Here is a 16,769-nt window from a genome sequence, read left to right as displayed (position 1 = left end):
AAAATGTATTGAAATGGTAACAGGGTCTGTTTGGAACTCTTTGTTTTATTTTTTTATTTGTGTGCTTTCCCAATTTCTTTAATGAGCATAAGGAAAACTAAATTCTAATTTTTAAAATTAGTAAGAGCCATATACAAAGCAGACACATAAGATCTCAATTGGAGCAATATAAAAAGTCTAAGAATATAGAAACCATTTGATCATATTTATTAAATGTACGTCTAGGATCATTGATTTTCTGTTTCCAATTAATTCAGTGAGTGATATTTTTATATTAAATATGTCAAATTCTATATATTTGTTTTTAATTTTAAAAATCAAAGTATAGATTGAGAAATATCATAACTGATGGAAATTAGGAGGGAGGAAAAGATATGCATTCCTCCTTTGCATCCTGGCAATTCATTAGATAACTAGATAGAGAAACAGAAAATTTAAAAATTATTTAACATAGTGTGCATGTAAATAGTAATATAACTAAAATAAAATACTTGAGAAAGCAGCATTGTAGGTAGCTAATTTTGCTAAATTCCTCATTATTGTTTTAAATGAAAAAATCAAGAAATAGAGGCAAAAGTGTTTGAGAATTTATTTGCATGTGTGCGTGTAGTGCTGGGGATGGAACGCAGGGCCTCAAGCATGCTGAGCACATGTTCTGCCTCTGAGCTACACTCCTAGCTCAACAATTTTGTTCTTTGATGGAACCAATAGGAGGTTAAAATGAGAAACACTTAAAAACATAAAAGGATACTCCAGGGAGTCTACCCAGGGATCCTTATTACACTTTTATTCAGTTGTATTTCATTTTACCATGTGATCCTACTGCATTTTGAATTATGGAACAATTTTTAAATTTACTGTGGTGTGAGTCTGGATATTAGGGAACTGCTGGGCATATTGTTAGGTAATGTGATTGTTCCATCAGTTGGGGACCTTCTGAGACCTCTGGACCTTCAGATGTTGAGCAAAGTAGGAGGGTGTCTGCCAGCCTAACCAATTCAGGAGAATGTACCCAAAGCCTAGCAGCATGTATATATGCTACAGACATCAGTCTAGGTACCAAGATGGGAAAAAGAGGACATAGGGTTATTTCCCCTGTGTTGAAGCTTCCCCACAATCTACTGGTCTCTGGTGGGCTCTATTTGCTACATAGGGAATCTGGGAAGTCGTTACTGCTTTGCCTTGATCACAACAATCTGCTTAGAACTCTGATTTACATTTCTTCCAGCCTGCAGGGATCCCGGTGTTCTGTCACCTGCGAGGATGGACAGTACTTCAACGGCCAGGACTGCCAGCCCTGCCACCGCTTCTGTGCCACCTGTGCTGGTACCTTCTCCCTGCTCTTCCATTTGTTCTCGTGTTTCTCATTTTCCTTTCGTTTGTCTGGTTGTAGCCATCACTCACACACCCCGCCCCCTATGTTTAAAGTAGATGTGGAGGAGTGCATTTCTCTTTTGATAATCATGCATGTATTCTCGTGGTAAGTCAAATCATCAGCACCCTGTCCTCGCTGAGAAACTTAAATATCCCAGTGACATCTCTTTCCAGTGAGAGCAGATATTTTTTTAGCAAGAAAATCTGATTTAAAATAGGAGGAGTTCTCCCCACAAAGGAAAGTCAGGAAAACCACAAATATTAAATTAAGACACTTAAAATTATAATAGATGAATGCCATTTTCAGACTCTTAAAGAAGGAGCCCATTATGCAACCTTTACTCAGGCTTTTTTCTGCGTCTTGCATTTTTGTCTTGTGCTTAAAGGGGCAGGAGCTGATGGCTGCATTAATTGCACAGAGGGCTACTACATGGAAGACGGTAGATGCGTGCAGAGCTGTAGTATCAGCTACTACTTAGAGCACTCTTCAGAGAATGGATACAAATCCTGCAAAAAGTAAGTGGATTTGTCCCCAGCTGTAGCATTTAGTACCTTAGTTCCTCATAGGACTACCTTCAAAAATAATGGGAAAACTTAAGAGTTTTTAATGACAAAATAAAGTTCAATCTTTTACATTTGGACACTGCCCTACAGCTCTAACCCAAGTTATCAGATTTTTTTTTTTTTGGCCTCAGGCCCACCTTAAAACTTTCAAAGTAAAAAATATGTTTCAAGTACACATAATATTCCCTTTAAAATCAGTGTCTCCCCGCTAGGTTTAATGTCATCAAACCTAGAAATTATTGTAAGAAAGATTTTTGTGTTATCTTCAAAGGGAAAATTAAATTTAAGACATTATAATGTTGATAGTAAACACAACTTATCTATGTTGATGATATCTGAAAGGATTTTAAAAATTGAACATTTTTCCCCTAGATGTGATACCAGTTGTTTGACATGTAATGGCCCAGGGTTCAAGAACTGTACCAGCTGCCCCAGTGGGTATCTCTTAGACTTAGGAATGTGTCAAATGGGAGCTATCTGCAAGGATGGTGAGTACAACTTCTCTTTTTGATCTTTTGAGCTAAATATGAGCCTTCTACTTTAAGGTGTAACCTATTTCCATTATTAACAAGCATGCATCAGATAGGACATGCCCAATATCTTGTTGGCATTCTTTCCTCTTGAACTTAACTCTTAATGAGTGTGGGGCTTTGTTGTTTAATTGCAAGAAGAAATCCATCACCTATAGATCCACTGGCCAAGATGACAACTGTTGTTTTTTAATTAATAAACTTTATTCTTTAGAGCCATTTTAGATTCACAGAAATACTGAGCAGGAAGCACAGAGATTTCTCTTATATCCCCCTCCTACCTACATGTATTGCTTCCCCCAATATTACCATCCAGCACGAGAGGCACATTTCTTATAGTGCATAGACATACAAGGATACCTCATTATCATCCAAAGCTCATAGTTTCCATTAGGATTGCTCTTGATGTTGTATATTCCACGGAATTAGACAAATGTATAATTACATGTATCTTCCATTGCAGTATACAGAGCAGCTTCACTACCCTAAAAATCTTCTGTTTTCTACCTTTTCATACTTCCTTTCCTCCATCCCCATAGAAATCACTCTTTTTTTTTTTACTATCTCCATACATTTTCCCCTTAAAGTGTTACAGTGTTTCCTCTTAACGTGTTAAAATCACACAGTATGCAGCCTTTTCCAGTTAATTTTTGATGTATTTCTTTTCCATATGTACTTCTTATCCAGTTTTATAAATGCCACATACAGAGTTCTGTATCCTGCTTTTTGCACTAAGCATTATACATAGGCATTTTCCTTTGTCCTATGTTTTTACAAAGTCTTTGGAAACTTTTTTTTAATAATAGCATAAAATTCAATCATGCAAAGACTTTAGTTTTTCTATCACTCCTATTATTTGTATTGCTTACAATTTTGATATGTAAATGATAATCAAATGGTTTCTGAATCTTTCATGAAGTTTACAAGGCTAGGAATTAACATTCCAGACTTATATAGAAGGGAAAACCCGAGATGTGATGGTAGAAAGTGCCGAAACAAAGTATCAAAGTTAAGATTTTTAAATATTAGTCCATTTTTACTTTCTTGGTACTGATGAGTCCCAAGTAGAATGCCAAGATCCTGCAGCTTCCCCACAGATTTGATTGAATTGGTTTGGGATTAGCCTGAGGATAGATATTTTTAGAAGCCTCTCCTGTGTCTGATGCTGGCAGTTTAAAGACTATTGCTCTGCCCTGATCCCTCTGATAGGGAAATGCCAAGTTCTTTCACTTCCTTAGACTCAGTTTTCTCATCTGTAAAAAGAATGAGTTTAAGTTATTCCAACTCCAACATGTATGTGATCTTTGACCCTCATGTAGTTCATGCTGAAGGGACCGTAAAATCTGCCTAAGCCTCATGCAGAAAATACATCTCAGTGATATAGAAAGAAATTGTTTGGAACCAAAGATGTTTTAAACATCTTCATAAAAATTCATTATAAAAATAGAAGGCATGCATGTGGAACAGTCTCAATGATAAGATCATTGCCTAGGTCCATTCTTTGCCTTCTTTGGAATGTTCCCTCTTCTGGAAATGTTAGGGGAGGCAGAACAGTTCTGTAATTGGCAAAATATGGACTTGGGAGTCAAAACACCATAGCTCATACCTGGGCTCTAGACCTGGGGCAGGTTATGAAATTCTCTAGGCTGCTTTCCCCTCACCTGCACAAAATGAACAAGATAATACCTGTGACCTTGTGAGGTTATTCCACAACCCCATCTTAGGAATTTCAAGAAGGCATCAGAAGGAATGGGCCATGATGGCACTGTTATGACAGCACATATGGCTTATTGCATGAGCCATCAAAGGTGACTGCATCTTCATAGCTTTTCTGATGTGTGATTGGTCTGACAGGGAGGGTCAGGACCCACTCAGGTGCTTCGTTCTCAGAGTTTCTTAACCAGGGCTAATTCCAACTACACCACTCTGGGTTAACCAAAAAACTGAGAAAGGCTTTTAGGTGGTTAACATGGGACACCCACTGTAACTTGACATTTTTGCCTCCAGCTCTTATACCAGGCATTTGAAGGTTTGTGATGTTTTAGCTACTTCCACTGAACCCTGGTGAGCGTGTACTAAGTTGTGCAAATGGCATTTTGGTAAAAGAGGGGTGTCGGGATTGTGAGCAGAAGTGGAAAATGAAAAACTAGTAAAAGAATGACACCATTGGTGGCATCAAATAATATGGCAACTACATATTTGTGCTGTTTGTTCCCTTTCAACTTTCATATTTCCATGATTCTAAGATAAGATTTTTTTTGTTTTGTTTTGTATTTTAACTTCTCTGAAATCAGATGCACCTGATAGTTCATGACAGCTTACAACTCTTTTGACCAGTGGGTTCATAGGATTTAAATGGTGTTGCCTGAGACTTAGGTACAGAGGTGTCTGTTAACTGGATTAAGCTCATAGCTACTACTTCTTGTATGACTTTGAATAACATCTCAAAAGAGCTTCCAAATAATGAATTGTTTGTTGTTCGATGTTCAAAGGAAGGGTTATTGTATAATCACAGAAACCAAAAAGGACATCATATAACAATTACTTCTAATATGTAAAATAAAATTAATAAAATAAAAATAATGAATAATAAAAATAACTAATAAATAATAAAATCATAATTTTTAATATTAAAAATAATAATAAAATTAAAATTCTAATTGATGAGAGCATTGTGTCACAGTTTAATAAGAAGCATTATTTCCCTTGTGATTCTTAAGGTAATGCTGCATGGTAAATCCTGTGTCTTAGCTTCAATGAAATATGGAATAAATGACTGTATATTCTCTGCTCTAGGTAATTCTGAAAAGAAAAATTCCTTGCTTGTGTTATTATTGATTTCTAACTTATTCTCTTTTCAATCTTTTTTTCCCTTTCACAAATGGATACCAATCACATTTACCGTTGGACTGCAATATCTCTCCTTGAAAACCAATGCTGTTGACTGAAATCACTTTGGGTGGACCAAATTTTCTCCTTGTTGACTGCTCCTGAATGATCTCTTCCAACCTCCCAATCTGCCTCTCTGGCCAATCAAAACCTCCTTCCGTGTGTGTGCATCATGCTGCTCTCGACCTCCACTCCCCCTCTCTTTCGCTGACTTCCGGAAAAGCAACGGAAGAGTCCTGGGCCGAAGGAGGCTTCTGTATGCTTGTGAAAAAGAACAATCTGTGCCAACGGAAGGTTCTTCAACAACTTTGCTGCAAAACATGTACATTCCAAGGCTGAGCAGCCATCTTAGATGTCTTTGTTCCTGTAGACTTATAGATTATTCCATATTATTAAAAAGAAAAAAAAAGCCAAAAACAAAAAAAAAAAGCAAGCCACCTCTCTCTTTCTTGCTCTTTTTTTTTTCTTTCTCTCTCTCTCTCTCTCTCTCTCTCTCTCTCTCTCTCTCACTCTCTCTCTCTCAAGTTTGTGCAGGGAGATGGTGAACTGTTTTGTCAGAACTTAAATGGAAAAAAAAATAAACCAACAACAAGCCTACCTTTTATAACTGGGTGTTTAGTGTTTAGTACTAAACAGCCAGAACCACAGAGACAGTATTGTATGACCAAAGTATTTGATGCCAAAATTTGACGTTAAAGTAATGATTTGATTTCCTGCCCTGGGTTTGAAGGTCCATTTTTTTTTTCCTTTTGCCTTTAGTTGCTTGTTTCCCCTTTGAGATGCTTAAAAATATTTTTCCAAAATATCACAAGAGCGTATGTAGATCAAAAGGAAAAAGAAAGCTCTCGCATCCGTCATTTTGCATACTTGAGCCCACCATTGGGGGAAATGACAGGAAACTGGACCTGAGGGCAGTAAGAACATCCTACAGAGTTAGGTTTGGTGTTTGTCTTAGTATTTCACAGTTCAGCATTGATACTTTCCACACATAATTTACTTGGTGCATTATGTACTGGTTTTTGCATTTTACTCACTTGATAAGTCTGCTCCACTGGTTTCATCGATAGACTTGCTGCTACTGGCTTTTCCATTGTAGATTAGGTTATTTTATACACAGCTGGTCAAATAGGATCGTTCTGTACAGTCAGATTGGCGATGGAAACAATGCAGAGGTACAAGAAAGAGCTGAAACTGACCCAGCTCCCCTGAAATTCAGAGTGTTCATTTTGTAGACCCTGCACAATCTCTTGGTGCTATCTAGCCATTATCCATAGCATTTTTTTTTTCTCCAAAGGCCATCAGAAATTCCATTTGTCATAGTGGGAAGCATTTTGGGTATGATGCAGGAAATTTCTTCCTGGAGTCAAAAGTTTCTAAGAGGTCCTGTATTTTTTAAGAAATGGAATTTATTTAAATAATATTTAAGCTCGTGCTCATGTTGGCCGGGCAATGTTGTTCAATGGTGCTTATTAGAAGTTTTTTCATCTTGTCATTTTAAGAAAATAAAACTGGAAATTGAATATGGGTGGCATGATTGTCCCCTCCTGGTCCTGTATTTTCTCACTTTTCTGTCCTTCTATAACCAGGCCATGCACTTACACACCTGCCCACTGAATGTTATTGAGATCACCTGGGTTTTTTTTTTGGTTTTGGGTTTTTTCATTTGCAAGTGTGGGTTTAGAAACTTCCTCACTGGTTCTCTGTGACTCCATAAACATTTCATGGAATCTAGCAGATGGAATTATAAGAAAAATGCTTCAGATCATTGATCAGAAATGAGGAAACCTGATAAATTTTTTCATAGTTTCTCTGTTTGGGGAAGGGCAGACCCATAATAAGTTTCTTTATTTTTCCTAACAAAGTTCCATTGGTGACCTCATTTGTTTTGGGAGTGACCAGCCATCTTGCAGGTTTTCAGCTTTTGAGAGCTTTATTTCCAAGATGCCGCTGGCTTCACAGCTGAGAAGAGGAATTGTTTCAATATAGATGATCCTGGGAAGGAGCTGGGAATGATGCTAAGTTCCCAATCCAAGCAGCAAGCTGGTAAAAAGCCTGCCTTGAAAATATTCCTAGACATCTGAGTTAACTTCCAACCCAAAGTGAATGAATAACACATGAATAGACTAATGACCCTCTTTCTAGCATTGTAGCTATACCGAGTCACATAATAATTCATAAGTAACTAGGAAAACAACTGATCTCGCTGAACAACTTTCCTCCTTACAACACTGCAGGCCCTTCTGACACAGAACCAAAGTTGATTCTGGGTAGGGCATATAGTTAGTTTTCACACTTAAAGGCACAGTCTTTAAGTGGAGAAGTGGCAATGCAAGCCTAAAGCAAGCTCAAGCAGATGGCAAAACCAGATTCGCCTGCAAGGGGATCCAGCTAATTGAATTAACCCATACTATTTAAGGCCCATGGTCACTATGATAGAAAAGATAAAAATGATATCTGTGTTCTTAGACAAATAGCCATCAACATGAAAGCCAAGTTCACTGGGGTCCACCAGCACACGCTCCATTTCCCACTGGTGGCCGGTGCACATCATGGAAATACCGGTTTAACTACTAGTGTGTTACTGCCTCGTTTACCTACATAACATTATTAACTAGAACATAATGCTTTCAAAATTTAAGTTAATGTTATATATTATGTATAAATATATATATTCATAATGAGATATATGTAATGGATAGTACAAAGTTTGGAGAAATGACAAATGCGCTAAACTTCTAGAGACAAAAGCCCTATCTTCTGTTCTCTTTTGTCTTTTTTATTTTTAATTCACTAATTAAAAGTGACCCATTGTTAAATCCAAATCCACTTTACTGAAAAATACTGTACATGTGTAAAATGTTCAGTTGTTTTTTTGTAAAATATAGTAGAATGGTTGTAATTGATACTGGCCAAAATCAATGTTATTCCATATTTTATTTTTTCTATTAAATTAACCTAAGTTCCTGTTTATTTGATCTGTTCATACCCATGCATAAACAACTCTCAAAGGGTAAGCTGAGAAGCTTCTCTGTTTCCACATAGACGCAGAACATGAAGGAAAGTTAGAAAAGAACATCTGAGCAGAGGTGGGGATTGAAATGGAGGGAGAAAGAAGCAGAGTGGTGCAAGAGGGACACAGGTGAGATTTGGACATTTTTAGAAAGTAGGCAGAGAAAAAAATCTATAAAGCTTGACATAGTTTCCATGAGATTATGCACGCGTTGGTGCCCTGTGTGGGGCCAACTGGGCCACTCTTCCTTTGTCGTGCTGCACACACCCCCAGTCTATGTGTGTAGGCACTTGGTGGTGGGCAAAGCTGGTGAGAAGCCTAAGCGCTGTTAAAGGGAAAGATGGCCTTGTTCAATTTGCTGACATCTTGTGTAAAGTTGATGGGCTGTATCCCTGGATGTCTAGAGCATGACTTTGTCTAAAAGCCATCTCCAGTACATGCTACAAGGTGGGACTGGACTGTGAGCTAAAATCAGCAGCGGAGTGTTAGTCTTTGTAACTCCTGCTTGAGATGCAATTTCTAGCCTTGAAGTTTTGATGCCCTGCCTTTTGAGAAGAGAAATGATAAATCAGTCAAAACAGCAAACAAATTGAACTCCAATAAGGTTTAAAGATCTCAGGATACAAAAGATATAAAAGAGAGCCTGAACAGTCCCAAAGTCCCAATAAGGGGAGAGAAAGAGAGTGATTTTCTTGACCACTTACTATATGCTATGCAATGTGAGGATAGCATGCACATGCTGATGTAAAATATTTCTCTTATCAGAAAAACTCTAGGGCAGAAGTGCATGTGTTATCCTCTGTTTACACATAAGAAAACAGGCACAAGTACTTGAAATAAGCTAATGGAGATGACATAGCCAGACTCAAAATAATAGTAATAAAATTGTAACAGACAACAAAAATGTGGGAGACACTAAGTTGTTAAGCTCAGAACAGGCAAAGACTCCTTGGACTTGAACTGGTGGGGTACATTCCCTGGAGCAGATGGAACTTGAATCAGTTCATTACCAGCAAACCTGTGGCTTGTGAGATGTTCAGGACAGCAAGATGTTTTCATGTTTTTAATCTAATTAGTCTGTCACTACAAAGGACATTTCTGATTCAACATTTTATAAATTAGTCAAGAAAAATCTTCAGTTTTATAGTTTGTAGAAGATGGATGGTGCGTCATCCTCAACTCCCTTATCCATGGAAGACCTTACTAACTGGCAGTCCCCATCTGCAGATGGACCAGAATTTTCTCCTTCCTTCTACCACAGTATCAGAGGCTATTCAGCACACGCCAGCCTCTTCCATCTCATCCATTATTTTCCTCTCAACCATCTACCCTTCATTTTGAGGAACTTACAAACTTAGTAGAGAAGGGAGGTGGTTGTTTCGGTAACTTCTAAATTAAAGCTTCTCAGTCCAAGTGAGCAACACTAAGGCATACCATATCTGAGGACACAGCACCTTATCCCCCCTCACATAAAAGGAATGCCATGCTGGAGAAATATAAAGTAAATATGCATTCTTCATAATTTTTATCATCTAGTCTTACACAAAGAGAGCCGTGGTAGACAGCAGGGTGATGAATAGGAACACATGCTGGGGGCAGTTTTAAACCATGGCCTGGCCAATTTGATTCTCCCTCCTTTCATCCTCTAATATAAAATGGCAGAAGGGAACAAAAGCCAGCTGCAGTTTGACCTCACCTGGCCCAAGCTGGGCCCTGGACCCTAAACTCAATATGTGTAGATGGCAGAAAGCATAAACTTGCCTCTCTTCCCTAGTCAACATCCATTTCCAAATGTTATTTTTGTTGCCAACTCATAAAATCAGAAGTTCTGAACAGTATGTTAGAGCCCTTGACATATTTAGCAGGGCATAGCCAAGATGGACTGAATTTCAGTGTGGCTCATTGGAGCTACTTGGCACCTAGCATTGGGCTGAACTCCATATAATCATGTCTCCTCTTCCTCACAAGAGGTGACAGTCTGGCACTGATTCAGTTCTTTAGCAAGCAGGATGCAATTATGCAGCATCATTAAGTCTCAGAGGGCCAGAACGTGACCTAGAATGGCAACTTTTCCTTCCCATTTTCTATCGCCAGGAGACTTGTAAGGACCATTTTACTAGGTTATTACTGAAGGATTTTCTTACAAGATGTCCCTAAAAGGCCATTGTTTGAAGCAATTAGGGTTTTTGTTTTTTGGTTTTTTTGTTTTGTTTTGTTTTGCTTTTCTTTTGGTTTTTTTTTTCCCCTCCTGTCTTAGTTTTTTTTTTTTTTTTTTTTAGAGCCAGGGGTCCTAGAAAATAACAGAAATATTCGAGTCCTGAATTTAAAGATCTTAAGCTTTTTTCTTTCTTTTTTTTTTTTTTTGGAAAAGTAGATATTATTTTAAGAATACTATGTTTTAAGGTTGACAAGGTATTAGAAAAATGGCTTTAATTGGGCCTATACAAAAATAAGGTCTATGGAGATTAATTTTCTGATGCAAGATTCACAGCTAGTCAGAGGTGTGCCCAACACTTCAACCTTGTGTACAACACTGCCTCCTTTTACCAAATTCACATTGCTTGTGTGCAAAGTGGAGGGCGAGAGCCCTTTCCTAAGTGAAGATAGAGAGCACAATTTATCCCTGGACTTGGGTTTTTTTTCTTATTTGTAAAAATTAATTGCTTCCATAAATAAACAATACTGAGTCCCTGCCACACACAGAGCTCTGAGGTTCTTCAAGCTTAACATCCAATGGAGAAAAACAGACATAAAAACACATGGTTATAATATGAAGTGATTTAAGCGCCTTTAAGAAGGCATAAATATTGAGAGTCCAGAGAATCTAGTTCATTTTACCCATGAGGTGCTGGGGTCTCATGCCCTTGTACTGCAAAGCTCACCAAGGGCATCCAGAAATAGCATGAGACATTACAAATAGAGCTGGCTCTGAAATGCACAAATAAAACTGCAAAGGTCAAGATCAAATGATATCTTAATTAAATATCTACAAAACATAACATGTCAAACTAGTCAGTTGTAACTTCACTCTTAAGGGAACGCATATAATTAAATTTAATGTAGGATGAAGGTGAATTTTAATATGTTTGATACAATGTAGAACCTACAGAGGTTGGAACATCTAGAATCCATGAGTATCTTAACATAGCCCTACAAAGGGGGGAAAATATCACTATTCATTCCAAAGTATCTGGGGGGTCCCCAAGGTGGGAGGTGGAGGGCAAGGTACAGAGACAGCAATGTGTAGAACCGGTCCTTTTCTCTTTACCTTCTCCACTCTCTCCAAGGAGAGCTTATTCAATCTCATTGCTTTAAATACCCTCTATATCAGTCCACTTTCCATTTTAATAACAAAATTCCTGGGCTGGTTACTTGACAAAGAGATTTATGTAGCTCACAGTTTTGGAGACTAAAAATGCAAACAGCATGGCACTGTTCTGGCAAGGGCCCATCTGATGACATCATATCATGGCAGAAAGCATCATGGCAGACATGCCTGTAAGGGGAGAGATCACATGGTGAAACAGGAGGCCACAGAGAGACCAGGGAGCAGCCGGTGTTGCTCTTTTTTTAATAACCCTCTTATGAGAACTAGCCAGGGTCCCCCAAGAGCTACTTTAATCTCTGACAAGGAGCCTGCTCGCAGTGACCTTCCAATAAGCTCTACCTCATTAAAAGGCCCATCATCTTCTTATATTGCCACACTGGGGACTATGCTTCCACTACATGAACCCTAGGGGAACACACCAACTCCAAATCATAGCACCATCATATAACATATGTATGTATACATATTCCGGATCTCTTCCCTCAAAATTCACAGCTATAGATTTGATGAACTACTTGCCTTCAGACATCTGATAGGCACTGTAAAGCTAATGTGTCTGAAACAAACTTTAGACACCCCAACCTCCTAACCATCTCCCATCTCAGCAATGGCAGTAGAGTACATACACACAGTTGTTCAGGGTTTCTCTTCTTTGGTATTCCAAATCCAATTCATCAGCATAATGTCATTAACTCTATCTCCAAAATGCACATCCAAATACCCCACTGCTGCCTAGCGCACAGCTTAGCTCAGCCAGATGCTGTCATCTCCTGATCTACTGAGGGAGCCTCCAAGTGAGGCTTTTTTCTCCCCCTTTTTTCTCCCTCTTCCCCATTTGTTCACACAGCAGAGTGCCATTACAAATATAAAATCAGATTCCATCTCTCTCTCTTGCTCACTCAGAATACAATCTGAACTCTTCACCTGAAGTCATTCCTGCTGTCTTCTGCCTCCCCCTTGTCCTTCACCTGTTCATACTAAATTTCTTTTCTTTCCTTTTGTACCAGGGATTGAAATCTGGAGCACTTAACCACTGATCCATCCCCATCTCTTTTTATTTTTTATTTTGAGACAGTCTTGCTGAGTTGCTTAGGGCCTTGCTAAGTTTCTAAGGCTGGCTTTGAACTTTGCGATCCCACCTGCCTCAGCCTCTCCAGCAGCTGGGATTGCAGGCATGCACCACTGTGCCCGGCTCAGACTAACTTTCTTTGTGTCTCTCAAACAAAACCAGGAAGTTTATGCCTCAGGAACCCAGCTCTTTGCATGATTAGTTTCATCCATGGATTTTAGTTTTAAACACACACACACACACACACACACACATACACACAAAACAGGCTGGGGTTATAGCTCAGTGGTAAAGCGCTTGCCTAGCATGTGAGAGGCAATCCTCAGCATCACACTAAAGTAAATAAATAAAATGAAGGTATTGTGTCCATCTACTACTAAAAGTATTTTTTAATTAAAAAATAAAAACACTTCCTCAGAAAGTAGCTAGTACTTTCCACCACTCTCCCCACACCTGTCCCCTTTTATTCCCTTTCTTTTCCCTCCATAGCACTATCACCATGTGATGTTATGGGTCATTTACTTATTCATGGTCAGCCAGCTCCATGACAGCTGGACTTTGTCCATCTTGTTCACAGCTGTATCTTATATGTCTAATACAGTTTGCTTAATAAGTATTTGTGGAATGAATGAAATAAAAAGACATCAGAGAGAAGTGTGACAAGTGACATTTGACCTGAGTCATGAAGAATAAGTGAGATTTATAAGTAGAAGATTAGGATGCTTAAGAAGGATACTCTAGCGAAAGAATGTGTACAAAGACACAAAGCCATTTAAAGGACCTGTGGATGGCGATCTCATAGTGGCCGAGGCAGGGAGAGGGTAGGTATGTAGCTTGAGAAAGCAGAATGAAAGACCAGTGGGATCAACTTGTGATGGACCTTTAGTGGATTTTTGCCTTTCTTCCACCTCCTTGTCACCAGTCATCAACCTTCTTTTCAGAGAGGCTAACTGACTTGCCCAAGAACCCATCAGTTCCACTCTTGGTCTCTTGCCAATATATTTGGGAGTCATTTATTCAGATAGAATGCTGAGGAGGCCATACTTGCTTCAGTCCCCAGAGGATTGATGGCCACTTTGAGCCAACTAAATGAAAGGACAAGGGACCTAGCTGTCAGATGAGCTCACATGAGAGGACAGTCCTCAGTACCTCTTTACCTTGATATCCATGACCAGAGCAATAAATTGAGCAAGGCCTGTCCAAGACTGGACTTAAGGGCACCTTCCTATCCTCCTCAAAGAAGACCCCTTGCCCTCTAAACTGTCATCACCAGAGAAGAACAAAAAAGAAAAAAGTGATGTAATCACCCCTCTTCCCTAACAGGGAAAACAATAGTAACAGTACTCTCATATAAGGAGGACTTCCTATATGTTGCTTTATATGGGCTACTTCCTTCAATATTCCTAACATCCTCATATTATCCCATTTTTCTTTTTTATTGATTTTTTTTAAATACATGATAGCAGAACGCATTACAATTCTTATTACATATATAGAGTACAATTTTTTCATATCTTTGTATATAGAGTATGTTCACACCAATTCATGCCTTTATACATGTACTTTATGGGGTTTTGGGGGGTTTGTTTGTTTTTTGCATTACAATTCTTATTACATTATCCCATTTTTCAAATGAGGAATCCGGTAAGGTAAAGACCTAAGGTACCTTTATGGCTGATGGAAGATATGGAAATAATTGAAGCCTAAACAATCTGATTTAAGAGCCTCCAGAAGGAGAAATACAAAAGACAGGAAGGATGTCACTGTGACCATGGAGTATATACATCAGATTTAGATATTTCAGCAGTGTTGTCAAGTCCAGGTTTCATGCAGTCTCTTGTGAATTAAGCAGCACCCACCCAGGAGTGTGCACCAAGTCCTCCTAACTCTTTGTGAGAACAAGGCAGGAGTCAATGTTAATATCATGAGAATTAGTAGCATCCAATGGACCATGTGAGCAAAATAAATCACAACAGACTTAAAGGAAATGAGGCAGTACCTGTTAAAAGAAATAGGATGTGGTGTCTCCTTTCATTGTTGGGAGGCCATTGTTTGCATTCTCCCTCACATTGAAATGAGGGAGAAATAAAATGGCCATATTGGGAACGTTGTCAAGTAATACAAATTCTGTGGGCTCCATTGATGAATCTGCTGAAACAAATTCTCTCTAGTTGGTATTAAACAGGATTCTGTTACCTCATGAATCATAATAACTACAAAATAGTAAAAGTTAAACTATCAATGAAATAGAAGTCTTTTATTATATATAGGAATGTGATTTGTAGTTGATTTATGTTATATGATGAGTCAGAGATACAGCAGAAACCAGAAGTCACCTTGACCCTCTTCTCATTCATTCCTACATCTGCCCTAAGTCAAGACATTTCTGCCTTCAAAATCTGTCTCAGATTCATTTTCTCCCCCTCAACTCCCCTATCCTAGCCCGTGTCACCGTGGGTCAAGCTACTTTACACGTGGGCTGCTCATGCATCTTCATAAATGTACCCCATGTGTTCACAGCCACAAGTGCTTACCTTTAAACCCCTATAAACCATTCTCCACAGCAATCCCAATAATCTTCTCAACAACTCAAAACTCAGCATAAAACCCATCCTCCTGGAGCTCCCCTTTTCCTTAGGATGAAGCTGAAATTCCTTTCCATGGTTTCGAAGGTCTGTCTGACCAGCCCCACCTCTCTAAATTCAACTCATGCCCTTCATTCCCTCTCCTAGTATTTTCCAGCTACATTGATCCTGATTATTCTTTTCAGACCTACACCGTAGAATGTTCCCATATTGTATTCACCTCCTTTAATACTATCCCAGCTGATCATCTATCTCTGGTTAGCATGCATTATCTGAGCCCCAGTTTAAATGTTACTTCTTCATTTACTAATCCTTAAAGGCAAGGTTAGACCTCCTTATTGAAAGCTTTCATGGTAATGGGCATGAGGGTGCATGCCTGTAAATCCACAGACTCAGGAAGCTGAGGCAGGTAGATCACAAGTTCAAGGCCAGCCTTAGCAACTTAGTGAGACCATGTCTTAAAATTAAAAAGGAGGCTGGGGATGTCACTCAGAAGTAAAGCACTCCTGAGTCCTAATCCCAGCAACAATAATAATGATAATAATAAGTTTTCATGGAAGCCTCTACTTCTTTCATATCGATTATATGGTAAGTGCCTAGATATTTGTGGAAGCATTTGTTTGCTGTATGTAATTCTCACTATGAAGTTTGTTCCATAGGGGCAAAGTCAGCAAGGGCTTTATATTTTATGAACCTATAAAATGTCTCACAGATTAGGTGCTTGATAACTTTATGATCAATAGATGAAAAAAAATTATGAGTAAACAATTGAGTATAGGACAGGAAAGAGATATCTCTGACCTAGACACTGGATAATGAAGTCTTAGTTGTGATTTTGTATCACTTCAGGAAAGCCAACCATGTGTCGCACCTCAGTTTTCCCTTCTTGACTATCATCCCTGTGAACACCCTTCCTCAGCCCTTCTATCCATCATAAGTGGAAAATGGGAGTTCTCATGGAGTTTCTGTCACTTGTCCTAAAACACACAAAATTATCAGCAAAAACAATAAAACGAATGCTTCAGGACCTGCGAACCAACAGCAGCAATAGCAGCCGGGCATTGGTTTGTATAGAAGCAGAATTCTAATCACGTCCCTCTGAGATCTCATTCCCTTCTTATCCCCTGCTGTGAAGGGACTTTTCAGAGGAAACTAAAGCTTAATGGCAACTGATAGGAAGATAGGAGATCAGCATGAATTATCCAGGAGTAATCATGAACAAGTCCATCAGAGAGATATGGTAGAAGAAGGAGTCAGAAGATGAACCAAGGTCAGAGAGATTGGAGGGAGAGAGAAGGATTGGACCCACAGCCACTGGATTGAAGTTGCTGGAAGTGGGGCCCAAGCAGGAAACACAGGCAGCTCTAGACACTGAGAGCAACCTGCCACCAGCACTCAGCAAGGAACCAGGGATTGACCT

General features: G+C 38.9%; 1 protein-coding gene across 3 annotated transcripts in view; it reads left to right on the top strand.

Moving 5' to 3' along the window:
* The window catches only part of Pcsk5 (proprotein convertase subtilisin/kexin type 5), a 449,712-nt gene that overhangs the window by 283,968 nt on the left and 148,975 nt on the right, over positions 1–16,769 (top strand). For 2 of the 3 annotated variants that reach the window (XM_046459433.2, XM_046459431.2), the window contains exons 18-20: positions 1,229–1,326; positions 1,761–1,890; positions 2,311–2,426. In XM_046459433.2, coding sequence (XP_046315389.1) covers positions 1,229–1,326; positions 1,761–1,890; positions 2,311–2,426 — 344 coding nt within the window. Of the gene's footprint in view, positions 1–1,228; positions 1,327–1,760; positions 1,891–2,310; positions 2,427–5,580; positions 8,328–16,769 lie in introns of those variants that run through there. The other variant, XM_046459435.2, reaches the window with a different exon arrangement.

This window comes from Marmota monax, unplaced genomic scaffold (assembly GCF_021218885.2).
Source record: "Marmota monax isolate L192 unplaced genomic scaffold, Marmota_monax_Labrador192_F-V1.1 WCK01_AAM20220418_F8-fsc00059, whole genome shotgun sequence".
Taxonomy (NCBI): domain Eukaryota; kingdom Metazoa; phylum Chordata; class Mammalia; order Rodentia; family Sciuridae; genus Marmota; species Marmota monax.
The sequence above is the reverse complement of the archived record's forward strand: the minus strand, read 5'-3'. Positions and strand labels throughout refer to the sequence as shown.